General features: G+C 38.0%; 1 protein-coding gene across 1 annotated transcript in view; it reads right to left on the bottom strand.

Moving 5' to 3' along the window:
• The window catches only part of LOC132414550 (AP-2 complex subunit beta-like), a 79,600-nt gene that overhangs the window by 50,780 nt on the left and 11,469 nt on the right, over positions 1-17,351 (bottom strand). Inside the window, 2 exon segments of the mRNA XM_059997198.2 lie at positions 10,283-10,418; positions 13,571-13,676. Of these exon segments, the coding sequence (XP_059853181.2) occupies positions 10,283-10,418; positions 13,571-13,676 (242 nt within the window).

Below are 17,351 nucleotides of genomic sequence, written 5' to 3' on the forward strand. Positions count from 1 at the left end.
CCCAGAAATCCCTACTAGCTGCAAGAAAGAAAAGTGGACACTTTATCAAAATTACAGATTATGTCTAATTTAACTAAGAAACCTAAAACCAATGAATGATTAAAGTAATTTTAAGATTATAAAAACACCCAAAAATAAACAAAACAGACAAAAAACTATAGCTCTCTACAAACGAATTTAAAACCACATTTTGTAGTGAGGCTCTCAGCTGTCACTAAATATTAGCACAGTAAGGCTATATATAAATATTCTGTAAGCATAAATGAGATGCAATAGGTAGCAGCTTCATTAATTATGTATATTGAAAAGATTCTCAAAAATGTCAACTCATTTTTAGTTCTGACTGAAGTCCCTGTTAAAAGCTTGAGAAACTAAGAGTTGTATGATTATCCTTTTGCTAGCAAGAGAAGAAACATAATGGTTACAGTTTAGCTATTGATTTTAATATCCATATCACTTGGGTACTCTGCAGATTATCCCAGTATATGATTTTACCTAGAAGATAAATTCTAGAGAATATGGCTTTTTAAATCAAATAATACATTCATGACAGTATCCATTAACTAAGATAATGATGCCACAAATGGAATCACTTTCAGTTATAACTTAGTGATCAGGACAAAAAATTCCAAGATGAAAAAAAATCAAAGGTTCACTTGGTAAGTATGATTATGGATATAATATTTTATTGTTATTAAGACAAATCGAGAAGGATTATCTAGTTCACCTATCACATGATAGCATGCATGAGGTTCTTTCCTGACTTAATTTTTGTTTGCCAACCACACCATCAAGCATGGCCTTTAGTAAAAATTAAAAAGCATGAAAAGTGAAACAATAATCTCCATCATCTCAGTGCTTTACATGCAAGGAAAAGGTACTGTGTTTCCCCTGTATAATACACTTAATACACTGGATTACAGGATAAAGGATCAAAATGTCACACTGGAAGAACAAATGCCTGTTTTCCTCTCTTGCTGCCAACACATGCCCACTCTTGGTTACCAGTTCGTCCAAAACAAATGTCCTGTCACAACTTACCATTTCTGCCAGTCAAATTTTTTTAATGTTAAAAAAACTAAATATGAGGTCTGTTAACAGGAAATGTTGAACAGAATGAACAATTAGAACTCCTCTGCTAACATCACAGGTAACTGGAAATTAAACCACGTATATAATGCAGCTAATGAAGTATATGTTCTGGTGGTAAAACAGGCAATTTTCAATTATCACATGAAAACAAGAAAAGAAACAGGGAAAAGTAAATCTAATTAAAAGATCCAGAGAGATCAGATTATATGATTATGTTCAGAAAAGTCTGCATGGGGAAAAAAGATCACTGCCAAATGGTCACTGCACCAATGACTGACCAGAGGAGATACACCCCCAATAACAAAACTCTACTGCTATTCCTCTAAAATTCCTTCTATTCTACCTTTCCGCTTTCATCTCCTAATCTTCACTTTCATACTGCTAAGGTTTCAGAAATATACTGAGGTGGGCCCATAAAGAGCCGCTTAGAGTTCTCCCGGTCAGTAAGCCATGCTTCTCTCACTCTAATGGAAATTTAAAATGAGCGTCGAATCTCAAGCAGGCAAAGACTGACTTCAAGACAGCAGCTGGGCAGCTGGGGTATACAGGACAACTCACCTGTCTCTGTGTTTCTTTGGAATTTTGTATAGAATGTAGTACATATATTATCTGTTTGTAAGAATAAACTTTAAAAATAATGGATTGAAACATGATTTACTTCCTCTTCCCAGAGAGCCTTCTCCAAACAATAATTCATTATCAAAAGAAAAAATCTGACTCTTGGAGTAACTGCCCTGGTTTACTAGTGTATTAAAACAAAGGCTATGTCTCTTTCTCTTGTACCATCACTTTGAATGTGAACTAAGACTAACATGCATACATTTTCCCCCCTAGAAAACTGGCAGTTCTTTTAGGAAACACTGCCATGAAAAGAACAATGGCCTTTTAATTATAATCTCAGAAAAACTGGAGTTCCCAAGAAAGAAAGGGGTTTCTAAAGGAAGTTTTGCTTTAAAAATGGATTTATAAATAGGGTTTAAGTGAGTTTTCTCAGCACATTGGTTGATTTACAAAGAGCTGGCATCTAGGCTACAAAGGAACATATCCCATAGCATCAAAAGAAATTTTTTTTTTAATTCATCTTGCCTCCCAATTATGGTAAATTCTGTTCTTTGGAAGACTGCAATGAAACATTCCTCCTCCCCATCCCACCCCTACCCCCTGTAGACCTAATATAATATGTATACTTTACAGATACAGATATTAAACACAAACATATACATACAGAAGTATGCGTGCACGTTTGTGTGTAAAATCACACTCAATACTAGACAAATTTTTCTCTGCCTTAACTGCAGACTTCCCTTCAATTTGACAGTTTGTTGTGGACCCTTGGAGTCTGCTGAATTTTTTTTTTAACGTAAGCAATTTGTGTTTTGACTTACTTTATACTATACCTAATAGAATTGGACAAAGAGATAAAAGACAATAATAGCTAAAACTTACTGAACACTTACTATGCCATTTACCTTCCCAGCAACTCTAAGGTAGTTGCTATCAAAATCCACCTATTACAGATAAGGAAATAGGCTTTAAAAATGAATTTATAAATAGGATTAGAGAAATTCAGTGACCTGCTTAGCCAACAAAGCTGGAAAGGTAAAATGCCTGAATACAAACCCAAGGCCTGGGGCTTCCCTGGTGGTGCAGTGGTTGGGAGTCTGCCTGCCGATGCAGGGGACACGGGTTCGTGCCCATGCCGTGGAGCGGCTGGGCCAGTGAGCCATGGCCGCTGGGCCTGCACGTCCGGAGCCTGTGCTCCGCAACAGGACCGCAACAGGAGAGGCCACAATAGCGAGAGGCCCGCGTACCACAAAAAAAAAAAAAAAGAAAAAAGAAACAAACTCAAGGCCTGTATCTGATTCTAGTGTCTGAGTACTAATCACTCTGCCGCCTGCATTTATAGAAGTTCCAAGAGCTGTGAACATCAAGTGGGGGAAAGGGAAAGAAAAATCGGAGCTGGGGAGAATAATATAACCAAAACATTATTTCCAGGCAGATTTATACAAGGAGAAAAATGTATTCTCCTACTTTATATATTTCAGAGATAATCACCTCCTAGCAGCACTTCAAAGAGGCAAGATTTACTATCCAGCTACAAAATCTGATTTATAAGCTACCCCTGTCTCATATGCAGCAATTCTGAAGACATAAATTTGACATTACTTTTTTTATTTTTATTTTTTGGCTGTGCCCTGCGGCTTGCGGGATCTTCTTCCCTGCAAGTGCAGTCTTAACCACTGGACCACCAGGGAAGTCCCAGACCTCATTTTTTTTTTTTTTTTTTTTTAAGGAGCAAGCTGGAGTGGTGGGTATGATTAAAATAAAAATGATCCTGTAAAAAAAGAACTCTAGAAGGAAATCCAGATATACATTGAGAGTGGAGTATCACAGACAGAAGCTCCTTTAGGAGAAATCTCTCACACATTTACCTGTCCCTTTGAATGATCTAATTTCACTCACTTTCATAGCCTCAGAAACCAAGAAAGATAGCACTTCCCAATATAGTGACTTCCTCCTATTAACTATATTTAGAAGACTTTCATTTCTAGCAATGACCTTCAAGGTCAAACACTCTGAACAAACACTTCAATTTTCCCGCTCAATTTACAATCCTTTTGGCTGCTGCTCCTGAAGACTTGAATAAATTGAACGCAGTAGAATAACTGAAAAATAACTGGAAAATAAAGGTGATTTGCATACTTTTATCCTCTTGAAAATCAGCAACAGTTCAGAATCTCACTTTCTTCTTTATGGAGTTGCCTCAAATAACACGTTAAAGCACAAGGCATTTATTCTAAGCATGTTTCAGTCATTATCATCTCCTTAAGAACAAAATGACTGGACTTCCCTGGTGGCGCAGTGGTTAAGAATCCGCCTGCCAATGCAGGGGACACGGGTTTGATCCCTGGACCAGGAAGACCCCACATGCCGCGGAGCAACTAAGCCCATGCGCCACAACTACTGAGCATGTGCTCTAGAGCCCTCGAGCCACAACTGTTGAGCCCGTGTGCTGCAACTACTGAAGCCCACGCACCGCAACTACTGCCACAACTGCTGAAGCCCCCGTGCCTAGAGCCCATGCTCCGCAACAAGAGAAGCCACCGCGGGCTTCCCTGGTGGCGCAGTGGTTGGGAGTCTGCCTGCTAATGCAGGGGACACGGGTTCGAGCCCTGGTCTGGGAGGATCCCACATGCCGCGGGGCAACTGGGCCCGTGAACCACAACTACTGAGCCTGCACGTCTGGAGCTTGTGCTCTGCAACAGGAGAGGCCACAATGGTGAGAGGCCCGCGCACCACGATGAAGAGTGGCCCCCACTTGCCACAACTAGAAAAAGTCCTCGCACAGAAACAAAGACCCAACACAGCAAAAATAAATTAATAAAAAAAAAAAAAAGAGAAGCCACTGCAATGAGAAGCCCACGCACTGCAACAGAGTAGCCCCCGCTCGCCGCAACTAGAGAAAGCCTGCGTGCAGCAACGAAGACCTAACGCAGCCAATATAAATATATAAATAAAAATTTTAAAATGCATTGTTAAAAAAAAAAGAATACAATGACTATACGGTACCAGTTAATTTTACAGTCATGCTTTAATCCAAGACACTGTCCAGACTGCCAACTAATAATATGCTGACTACATATGACATTCTGCAATGTTCCGTTTTTTTCCCCATCTTCTTTTCCAGAATGAGGAAGCTAAGTGAACACATCTACCTAGTGGAGTCAACACATACCGTTAACAGCAAGAGAGTCTGAATATCTGGTAACAAGTAAGATTTAAAAATTAGACTCAATAAAACTCATTACTTAGTTAAGGGGTTTACATAAGTAGCTTAAGATGTGTTTTGATGAAATGCGAATATTCACAAAGCTAAAACACTACAAATAAATATCTACAAATGGACAAAAGGCACTCCTAAGAAGCCAAGAGTTACTTGGCCCACCAGCCCTAAAATCACACAAAAGCATGCTGCAAAATGAACAAAACAAAAAATTTATTATTACACCATTATCTCCCTTTTGAGAGTAAGTAATCCCCTGCCAAATTAGAGCCTTGAGATCATTTTAAAAGGGACACTAAGAAATGAATAAGCCATGATCTTTTGGTACACTACTGAATTACTATGTACAACAGATCCAGTTTTCAGGAAGCTGCCTACGAAAACTGCTTTAGGCATATCCTTGAACAATTATCTTTTAAAAGTAATCCTGCAATGATGTGTTAAGTAATACTGTAAATAGATTCACTTCATTTGTAGATAAGCTGCCCTCAGAATCACCCTAAAAAATAATGTCTGGCTTTAAATAATGTATACAAAAGAATTAAATATCTCTGGGACTTCCCTGGTGACACAGTGGTTAAGAATCCGTCTGCCAATGCAGGGGACACGGGTTTGACCCCTGGTCCGGGAAGGTCCCACATGCCGCGGAGCAACTAAGCCTGTGTGACACAACTACTGAGCCTACGCTCTAGAGCCTGCATGCCATAACTACTGAAACCCGTGAGACCAGAGCCCGTGCTCTGCAACAAGAGAAGCCAATGCAATGAGAAACCCGCACACCGCAAGGAAGAGTAGCCCCTGCTCACTGCAACTAGAGAAAGCCCGCACACAGCAACGAAGACACAACACAGTGAAAAATAAATAAATAAAATTATAAAAAATAATAAAAACAGCTTTATTTAAAAAAAGAATTAAATACCTTTAAAAAATGAATTCGCCATTGAAATATTAACCCTTCTAAAATCATTAATAACCAGCACTACGATCACTATACAATAAAGAAACTTTTGTTGTTATTAAGGGCTTACTCTATACCAGGTTCACTATTAAGTGCTTTGCAAGCCCTCTTTTATTTTTCACAACGTTCCAATGATAGAGGCACTGTTTATAATCTCCATTTTGTAGACGAGGATACTGAGATGTTTAGGGAGACCACCAAGCTAAGAATGGCAGACCAGGATACAAATCCAAGTCTGGTTGGTTGCAGAGCCTGAGTTTTAACCCTCATGTGTTAGTACTGGAGCGAAAAAAAAAAGAAAGTTCACAGTTACAAAGCACTTTTCTGTTTTTGAGATACTTTCATAAAGAGTGAGTCAACTCTTTATAAAAGGAAGTGATTAAATGCAATTTGGTATGCTGGATTGAATCCTGGAATAGCAAAAGGACATTTGTGTTGAAACAGGTGAAAAAAAGTCTGTACTTCAGTGTATAGTGATGTACCAACGCCAATTTCTTAGTTTTGACAAAGGTACCATGGTTATGTAAGATGTTAACATTAAGTAAAACTGTGTGAAGATAGGTATATGAGAACTTTCTGTATGGTCTTTGCAACTTTTCTCTAAATCTAAAAACCCGCCCCCAAAATGAGATTTAAAAAAAAAAACCTAAGTTAGTAATAACTGATAAAATGAAAACTGATGATTAAAATTCCTAAGGTGAGAATACACATAAAAAGATCTCCACAAAGTTTATCATAAGGGAAAACAAAAATTGTTTCCTTCCTCTGCAAGAATTTAAAAACCGAAAAGCACTGAGATGGGCACTTGCCCTTATAACAGAGCAGCCTCCAATGATTCCACTTACTCAACACTCTGATCCTGCAGAAATTACCAGCAACTCATCTTTTAGTACCAAATACAACATTACTTACTTGGGGCATCCAGACACAGACTGAGTGAACATGTTACCTCCTACATCATTCTTACCCAGTGCTTACCACATACTGACACTCTCACACATGCCTAAAATTCTACCAGCTCTGGTACTCCTTTATGGACGCTGGGCATGAAGAGCATCACGCATTTCTAATTTTGCTTCTGTATAATATTTTAATTTTATAACTCTTCTTCTATTTATTGATATATGTTTAGGGATAACAGAATTCATATAATTAAAGTACTAAATTAAATGAGGTCATTAAGAGATGATTTAACGTTGCCCACGAGGACAACAAACATATTCTGACAAAAATCCTTCTCAAATTTACAAAGTGATCTAGAGAGACTTCAGTTTTTCAGCATTTATCATCTCAGACTGACAGCAAACCACCACAAACCTTCTAAAGCCTAAACAGAAATTACAATAATCAGAAAGTACGTCACGTTAGATCTGTTTCTCAATAGCTGTCATTTATTAAGCATTTACTATATGTCAGGCATTACTTCAGTTTTTAAAACAAATTAGTCCTTCATGTTGTTGTAGGGGGCTCCCTGTGCACTGCAGGATGTTTAAAGTATCCTTGAACTCTACCTACGAGATGCCAGTAGCAACCTTCCCATCAGTTGTGACAAGCAAAAGTGTTTCCTGACAATGCCAACTGTCTCCCAGGAAGCAAAATCGCCCCCAGTTGAGAACCACTGTCACATAATCTCATGTGGCTTCTACATGCTGGCTAGCACATGGTTAAAATACATAATTTTTCTGAGAAAAAAAAATGTTACTTTTCATAAAACAGCTTTCCAAAGTAAGTTCATATTAAAAGAAGCTGGCAGTTTAACTAGAACCGTTGCTAAAGGCCATACAGGGCCAAGTTCTGAGAGCATGCTGCTTGTGCAGAAAAACCCTCAACAAACGAAAATATGTTTCTGGGGTTTTTTTTGTTTTGTTTTTTTAACTAATTCAGTAGTCTGTGCTTTGGCAGACAGGACAGAGCAATGGAAGAAGGGCATTCCCAGGGGCAGTTCTCAGAGAGATGGTAGAACTCAGAAGGCTCAGAAGACAAGATCAAAGGGGCTAAGGCGCTGAGCCAAAGGATTTAGGAGACCTGAACTCACAAACAAAAAGCAAAGTAGATGTGGTGGGGCTGTCAAGAGAGTCTCTGGAGTGGCAGATTCTGGTGTAAACATTAACTGAAGTTGGAATACCTCAAAATGCCTCTAAGAGAGAAAAGGAGAACTGCAGTAAGGAGGGAAAATCCTAATGCATGGGCAAAAGCTAGAGAATTATCACTATCACCCAAAAGTGTATCTTTCTTGCAAATATCAATTTAGTGAGACAGAATTTTCAAAACTCTGATTATTTGTGAAGAAATCATAGGAGCTATTTTCCTCTCGTGCCAAAGTGCTTCCTCATTCTGAATACGTTTACTTTCAAAATAATGGACTAATAAATCTGTGTCTGGAAATAAGTTTAGCTTTCATTCCCTCAGAAAGATTTTACCATATGAACCTGTATAGCTATCAAAGGGGTCAGAACCCTTTAAATTAATATTGTAGCAATAATGTTATCCTTTGCCTAATGTCTACTTCATAACCATGGCAGCAGCAGCCATCATTTCATGAACTCTCATAAGCCAGGCACTTTCACAGATGCTTTTTATGCAAGAGCTCAATTAATACTCCTAACGACTCTCTAAGTTGGTACCTCTCACTCTACAGAAGAGGAAACAGACTCAGGGAGGTTAACCTAGGACTTAACAGTGAGAATTTTTTTACTTCAAACTATCTTTTCTCTTTCAAATAGTATTTCACGGAGAGTCAGTTTTAACTAAAGTTAACATATATACACTACTATATATAAGAGAGAGAACCAACAAGGACCTACTGTATAGCACAGAGAACTATACTCAATATTTTATAATAGCCTATAAGGAAAAAGACTTTAAAAAAATTTTTAATAAAAAATAAAAACATTGGGCTTCCCTGGTGGCGCAGTGGTTGAGAGTCCGCCTGCCGATGCAGGGGACACGGGTTCATGCCCCGGTCCGGGAAGATCCCACATGCCGCGGAGCGGCTGGGCCCGTGAGCCATGGCCGCTGAGCCTGCGCGTCCGGAGCCTGTGCTCCGCAACGGGAGAGGCCACAGCGATGAGAGGCCCGCGTACCGCAAAAACAACAACAACAAATCAGGAAATGGAAAGATATGTCCCACTCCACAAATATTAAGCAGGGAGAAAAGAGGGCTGGATATCTGGGGCCTACAGCCAAGAAAGCAAAGGAGAATCTAGAAGCTGGTTTGTGCCCAACATAAGTTCCTTGCGCGAAGCAGCAGAGAGGGCCCTCTGAAATCCTGATTAACATACATTCTCCTTTCCTAGCAAGTGCCTCCAAATACAGTACAAATAGAACACTTACCAAGAAGGAACACCCCTTAAATTGCCCTATATTAAAAAATTTCTTTAAACATTATAAACCTATGCACATGCTAACTTCCAAAAAATGTAAACTAAATTCTTTCCAATGATATCATCCATCTATGAATCACCAGACAGAAAGAATGTAATGTTACAATGATCCTGTACCTTGTAGCTAAACACAGAAAAAGAACAAAAATTCCATGAGAAGGAAGAAAGCATGTTTATTTTCCAAAACAATTTAATAGAAGCTAATTTTAGAAATGCTGTCTGATTTTTGCTTTTAATGTAGACTAAATTCCAGGCAGAGGAAAAGGAAGTAAACAAAACAAAAAACAAAAATCCTAATAAGAACAACCTTATTACTGTGTTCATCAAATCTAATGACAGGAGAATTCTGACTGGATATCCAATAATATTAAGGACTTTCTTTAATGATCAGCTGATTAAATGAGTTTTTCATTCTTAAGATGTTTGGGATTTGCTTTAAAATCATCCAGTAGGAGAGAAGGTGGGGGTCAGGAAAGCATGTATGGAGAGTTAAATTAAACAAAACTGGCCATAGGTTGGTAACTACTGAAACTACAAGGTAGATATTTAGGAATTTATTATACTATTCCCTCAACCTGAATATGTTTGAAAATTTCCACAATAACAAAAAAGTTAATCAACTACTGTAAGACCTATTCAATAAAACAAAATTAAAAGGCAGCTCCTGTAGTTTCCACTACGTCTGAACCATAAGCATAATTTCTACAAAGATAAAATAGGTAAAACCCCAGGTTACTGACACTACAATGATATGCCCAACATTTGTCAGCCTTGGAAGATAAAACAGTGAGGTTTCACCTGGCTTTCTTCTCGCACCTGGCAAGGATGCACCAAGCCCAGCTGACAGAAGGCTCACCATATGGTCTGAACTGGAAGACAAACTCTGGCATACAGAATGCTTAAATCATGAATATTCCCACTCAATGGCCAATACTTCTCTAGAGGCCCTCTTCTGGAACAGAGGTTGCTTATTTGCAATGCAGACACTAACCATATCAAGAGACATTTCTGAAAAGGTTTTCTGAGGTAGAAGAGACTGTTCTTGAGTCCCTGGGAAAAAGTTACCTTCACAAAGCTGTTGACAGCCATGATGGCCATGTCTGGCTGACTCTTGGCATAGTTCATCAAGTAGAGATACACGAGCTTCTTTAGTTCCAGGTTGTCAGTCTGCATACAATTCACTACATCTGGAAAGAGACAGCTGAGAAAAGAGGAAGGAAAAGCGAACAGATGTTGGTGCCAGGCTGTTGGACAGAACACAAAGAAACAGCCTTAATTTAAAAAGTGATTCGATGTGAGCACAAATGTCCACTAGCGATAATACTTACCACAGAAATGAATTACTAAAGAATTTATAATAATGGTCCCAAGAAGATGTCTAAAAATAGATTTTTAAAAAACTTTTTACTATGAAAATTTTCAGATTAGAGACAGCAGTTTAATGAACCCATGTATCCATCACCCAGCTGCAAACAAATATTGATACATACCCGATCTTGTTTCATACACAACCTCAACCCACTTGCCTTCCCCCAGTCCCTACCCCATCTAGTTGCTCTAAACAATTTCTAAACAAATCCTGCACATACATTTCATATATAATATTTTAGTGTGTATCTTTACAAACTTTTTAAAAAAATCACTGTCACACAAAAAAATTAACCATAATTTTTCATATCAATTATTTGCAGTTCAAAGCACGACAGTTGTTATGCTTTTTAATGCACATATTCTTCCATCCCTGACCCGTGGGAACTTATTTGATTAGCTTCCTTATTAAAACAGTTCTCAGATAATTAGGACCTTTGTTCAAAATTTTCAGAAAATGAAACAGTTCTAAACGTGTGTGCCATGTACACATTTAGATTCTATTGTATATATACACCCATGAAGGAAGTGACCAGTAACAGGTATTGGGACTCAGACCCTAGGTTAGAATCCTGGCTACATTACCACTAGCTGTATGACTTCGGGATTATTCTTTAGCCTCTCCAAGTATACACTGCTTGATCTCTAACATGGAATAACTTCTAATTCAGAATAACCTCTAGTTCAGAAGACATGAGGACTATAAAAAACATTGTAAGTAAAAGCATCTGTCCCTGTGCCTGACACAGAATGCACTTAAATTTAAACTTCCCTTTTCTTAATGACATTAGGTAGGTCATCATTAGCCTTAGGACCTTCTCAGATGTTTGAGTTACTACACCTTACATCCACCACTAGATGCTGCAATTTACTTGGCATTCTTGCACTCATCCATTTCTTATCAGCAGCATTTGACCCAACTAATAAAAGGAAAATCAATGCATTTCATATTAACATAAATATTTTAAAGTAAAAATCTACCTATTTTACTTATTTTCTTAAATTAAGATGACATTGTTTTAATTTTTGCCAATCTCTTTAATGTCTACTGTAAACAAAAACAGCTGGATTCTCACACATGCTCCTGCATTCAACCTGTTGTAGAATGTTGTTTAGCTGAAGTGTAAGAAGAAAATCCGTTTGCATACACGTATATAAATTGGAAAATGGAGGAGTATTTTAATAGCTTTTTCATATAACTGGATGTTCTTCTTTGATACATTAAAGCTAGACAAATGGTTGTTTTTCTTTTTGTTTTTAGTCCACAAATGGTAGTTTCTTAAAAGTTAGGTACAATATGGAATCTAAAACCATATCAATAAACTTTCTGTACTTGGTTGCATTAAAATCCATTCATTTATCACTTATTTTGAATGGATATTTTACCCATGCATAATTTTGTGATGTATGCACTGGTCATTTGGAAAATACTGGTTCAATGAGTTATGCAGATCTTCTCTATGGTGGCATATTTCATTATACAGCAGCAAATAATCACAGTCATTAATTTCACCACCTATCTCATCAGAAAAATCTCTAAGTATTGGGAAGCTATCAAGCTCACGATGGGAGATACAAGTTTTCCAACACTCTAATTTTTACTTTAAAGTCGAAATTTATCTACTGTCAAATTTTTTCCCTTGAAGTGACAGGTTCACTTGGTTCATTTTTTATAAAATGTCTCCCAAATACTGAAGTCTGATTAACTATAGTTCTGTCTGTCAACCTTTCTTCCACAAAGAAATGGTGTTCCCAAGTCAAACAATTGTGCAAGGGCTTTTTTTCAAGTCAACCGTCACACTTTGCTATGCAGTAGAAGTACTTTATGCCTAATTCCTATTTCATCACACAGAATATTAAAAAGACCTGAACTCAAGGTTCAAGGTTTACTGAAATAAATTTTTAGTGCTTCATGCAGGACAGTCCTAAGTGAAACTGCCCTTTTTTCCTGCAAGCACATGATGGTGAAGAATACAATGACTACTTTTACAGTTTGGCACCACTGCCTTAATTCACACTAAGGCACCAGCCATGCAAATGTCAACACAGTGAAAAGGGTAACTAACACCTAAGTATTATTACAAGAATAGCTTTGACTTCATGGATTTCATGGAAAGGATCTCGGGAATCCTCAGGGGCCTGCAGACAATCCTTATTTATTTCCAAATGGCCTTCCTAAATTACAGGAAAAAAGGGAGGAAAAACAAAAAAGACCCTTTGGATTTTGTTACCACTGATTTTCATCTTGAATTCAGCAATTAAACGCAGAGTTGTAAAGTTGAGGGCACTGGCTTGAGCCAATTAAAGTGCACATGGGCTTCTGCTTCTCAGTGTATTTTTATCATCTTCTAAAACTACCTCAGCAACAGATTTGTAACTCTGTCAGCTCTCAGGAGGTTTTATGCTAGATCTGTATGCAAGTGAAATCAAGCTCGTTTCACTCAAGAAAAAAAAAAACAAAAAAAACTTAGTCACAGAGTTAATATAAAAGCAGCTACACTTCCTGATGTTTCTAGTGGGACAAACTCATTCTTATACGTTCTGACTGTAATAGCTTTAAATAAAAAGCAGTAGGGCTTCCCTGGTGGCGCAGTGGTTGAGAATCTGCCTGCCAAGGCAGGGGACATGGGTTCGAGCCCTGGTCTGGGAAGATCCCACATGTCGCGGAGCAACTGGGCCCATGCGTCACAACTACTGCTACTGAGCCTGCGCGTCTGGAGCCTGTGCTCCTCAACAAGAGAGGCCGCGAGAGTGAGAGGCCCGCGCACCGCGGTGAAGAGTAGCCCCCGCATGCCATAACTAGAGAAAGCCCTCACACAGAAAGAAAGACCCAACACAGCCATAAATAAATAAATAAATAAATTTAAATCATGTGGGCTTCTAAGAAGACCTCTGCTTAAAAAAAAACAAAAAAAAACCCAAAAAAGCAGTAAAAGCCATAGAGTAAGAGTCTAAAATGAGCAAAGCAGAAGAGATTACCCTTACCTAACATCTTTCCCCACAGTCATAGCAGCAATCACTTTCTTCACAGCCTCCTTCCTCTTTTCTTTCTTTTCATTGTTGAGTTCAGCCTTTAATTCAAAGATTTCTCCTAAAAGACAACAAACGGGTGAGGTCACAGGATCAGAGAACTAGAGCAGAACACTGTACTATATAGCAAGTAACACAACAGATGACCAGTGGCAGGGCTGCAACTGAAATAAGATTATTTAAAAATTATAGGATAGGTACAGTTCAAATCCCTAGAATATTAACCAACCCATTGATAAGGATGCTATTTTGGGGTTATCGCCAGAGAGGAAGGTGTAAGCCAGATCTCAGGAAGCATAGAAGTGGGAAAAAGGAAAGATATCTCATGATATCTTACTAGGATGGGGAGAGAACAGCATCTGAGGGATGATCTCCCGTCAGAATTTCAAAGTCCTGGGAAAAAAATAAATGCAGGCAGCAAACAGGTTCACAAATCAATGTTTTCAAACCAGAAGAGACTCCTCATTCACCTACTCTCAACAACTGAGGCTCAAAGGTCACTAAGTGAGCGAGTGACAGAGCTGGCCTTAGAACTGTTTCTCCCGACTCTTTAATCCAGTGTTTCTCAACGTTGGCTACACACTATTACCCGGGAAGTATCTAGAAATGCCAATGCTCAGGCTCCACTCTGGACCAAATAAATCAGAATGTCAAGGAGTAGAACTCCTGCGTTCATATTTTTTAAAGTTTCCTCAAGTGATTCTAATGTATAATCAGGGTTGAGAATCACTGCTCTAATTAGTACTTTAAGATGATAATGGGCTGTAAGGCCCTATCCTGTTCAATCAATCTAAGAACAGAAATAATAATCCTGAAGCTTCAAGAATGGTACAAACCAGAGTCATTTCTAAAGGTATAATCTTAAATGACTGACTGCTCAGGCCCTGCACCGTGAAATGCCAGGACTGTCACCACTATTTTAAGGCCCAGGCTCACCTATGTTCAGAAAGCTGGAGCTGAAATAAGAAAAAAGGTTAACAGCCCTCAACTGGTTTTAAAAGAAAGAAGAAAATATACTATAAGACCATGAAAAATAAGTTGACTATTGTCACGTCAACTTTCAATCCACAGAATTGCCTCATTTTCTTCCACCTTTATGACTGTTCTTGATGTTCACTTTAACCTCGTTCACCAGTATAGAAATAGTGGGGGCAGCAAACTAGGTGATCTGCTGAAGCCTCTAAATGGGAAGGATGAACTGGCAAGCACAGAAGTTGAGCACTAAAAAAGCCTGTTACATCAAAATCCATCGCTAACAAAGCAAACAAACTGTTACAAAAATCACCCTTTTATTTGACAGCTGCAAAAATAGCACAGACAGAAAAGCTGGGCCCTTTAAAGAGTCACTCTCCTCTTCTCCAAGTCCTCTGCTGCCAAATCCAGCTCTTAGGGTTCCCATCATTTACTTCTGAAAACAGTAAAGGACAAGCAGCACGGTTTCAGAAAATCTGAATTGTGAATAGCAGCAGGAGCTGAAGAATCAAAACAGGATATAACTGAAATTATTCCAACTCCAACAGCATAAACGTAAAGAATATGCTCCAGTGGCAGTTCTGGTGGGTGTTACAGGAAGTAAAAGGAACACAGTCTATCCATTTTTAAAATGTGGTATTTACCCAGCCATGATTCATCTGTAAGTCTCAAACCTTTATAAAAATCCCTGAATTAAAAAAAGGTTACCAGGACCCATTATAAGTGAAGGTTTGAAAATTAGGTGAGTTTTAAAATTACATCTTTTTGTGTTATTATAGAAACATCTTGGTCATCAAAGCACACAAAATGTTAACAGAAGAAATAAATACATTTCAGAATGATAAGAGAGTAAGAAAAAAAGCTGAAAATGAATGACAAGGGGCTAAATGCTTTTGTACGCTATAAGCAGTAAAAACAGCAAGAAGTTGGGTGGAGCCAAGGAGGAGCACGGAGGCAAGGTATCTCATACATACTGCAGCTTTATTAAATTCTTATCTTTCCCCCCTCCTTTTCCCCTGAATCAAATCTACCAAGCATTGCTAGCAGCTAGCAACAGTTCTCAATCTCGGCTACACATCAGAAAATTCTGGGGAGCTTTTTAAAAAAACCCCACGTCTAGGCCATATCCCACACCAAAGAAATCAGTATATCTGCAGGGATAGGGCTGGACATCAACTATTGTCTTTTACTTCACTGGGCAATTCCAATGTGCAGGCAAGGCTGAAAGCCATGGACTAGTAGCTAATGTAATTAAGCAACTCTCTATGGTGTTTTCTGTATTATAATAGAAGTTTACCCTTAAATAACTCCAAACGACAGAAATATGCTTGTGCTTTCTAGAAAATTTTCTGGTGCTCCAGGCCACTATGTGTGCCCTCCCATTTTCTTTTTCTTTTGAAATCATTTTAATCTTAAAGAAAAGTTGCAAAATTCCCCATCTGCTAACATTATGCCACATTTGCTTTATCATACTTTTAATATATTTATACATTTTTTTCTGATTCACTGAATAAGTAAACTGTAGACATCATGTCTCTTTAGCTCTAAATATGTCAGTGTATAACTTCTAAGAACAAGGAATTATGTTACATAGCTATAATACAATGATGAAAATCAGGAAGTCTAACAGTGATATACTGTCATTATCTAATCTGTAAACCTTATTCAAAGATCTTGATAAAGTCTTTTATAGTAATTTTACCCCCATCCTCCTTGGGCCAGGATCCAATGCAGGATCAGGCACTACACTTACTGTCATGTCTCTTTAGTCTCCTTTAATCTGAAACAGCTGGGCAGCCTTTGTCTTTCATGATAATGACATTTTAAAAAAGTACAGGCCAGTCATTTTATAGAACACCCTCAGCTGTCATGGGTGTTCCCTCATGATTACACTGAGATTATGCCTTTTCACAGCCATAATTCAGAAATGATGGTATGAAATCATCATGTGTGGAAGGATAAGAAAATATCAAATTTCCATGCATAATCATTTTTTGTTAAAAATTTTAAAAATCATATGTATTAATACATGCATAGAAAAGACTGAGGATACATACCGAGTTCCCATCAGGAACAGGAATAGGGAGGGAGGGAACTTTCATTTTTACCTTTTATTGCTGTATTGCTTTAGTAGTACTCCTTGTAATAAAATGTTTATTTCCAAGTAAAAAATAAAAGAATTTGGTGCAACCACTATGGAAAACAGTATGGAGGTTCCTTAAAAAACTAGAGTTACCATATGATCCAACAAACCCACTCTTGGGTATATATCCAGAGAAAATTCTAATTCGAAAAGATACATGCACCCCAACGTTCACGGCAGCACTATTTACAATAGTCAGGACATGGAAGCAACCTAAGTGTCCATCCACAGATGAATGGATAAAGAAGATATGGTTTATATATACTATGGAGTATTATTCAGCCATAAAAAAGAATGAAATACTGCCATTTTCAGGAACATGGATGGACCCAGAGATTACCATACTAAGTGAAGTAAGTCAGACAAAGAAAGACAAATATATGGTATCACTTATACGTGGAATCTAAAAAATGATACAAATGGACTTATTTACAAAACAGAAACACTCACAGACACAGAAAATAAACTTATGGTTACCAAACAGGAGGGGAGGAAGGGATAAATCAGGACCTTGGGATTAGCAGATACAAACTAGTATATATTAAACAAACGACAAGGTCCTACTGTATAGCACAGGGAACTATATTCAATACCTTGTAATAACCTATAATGGGAAAGAAT

Source organism: Delphinus delphis, chromosome 19 (assembly GCF_949987515.2).
Source record: "Delphinus delphis chromosome 19, mDelDel1.2, whole genome shotgun sequence".
NCBI classification, from domain to species: Eukaryota; Metazoa; Chordata; class Mammalia; order Artiodactyla; family Delphinidae; genus Delphinus; species Delphinus delphis.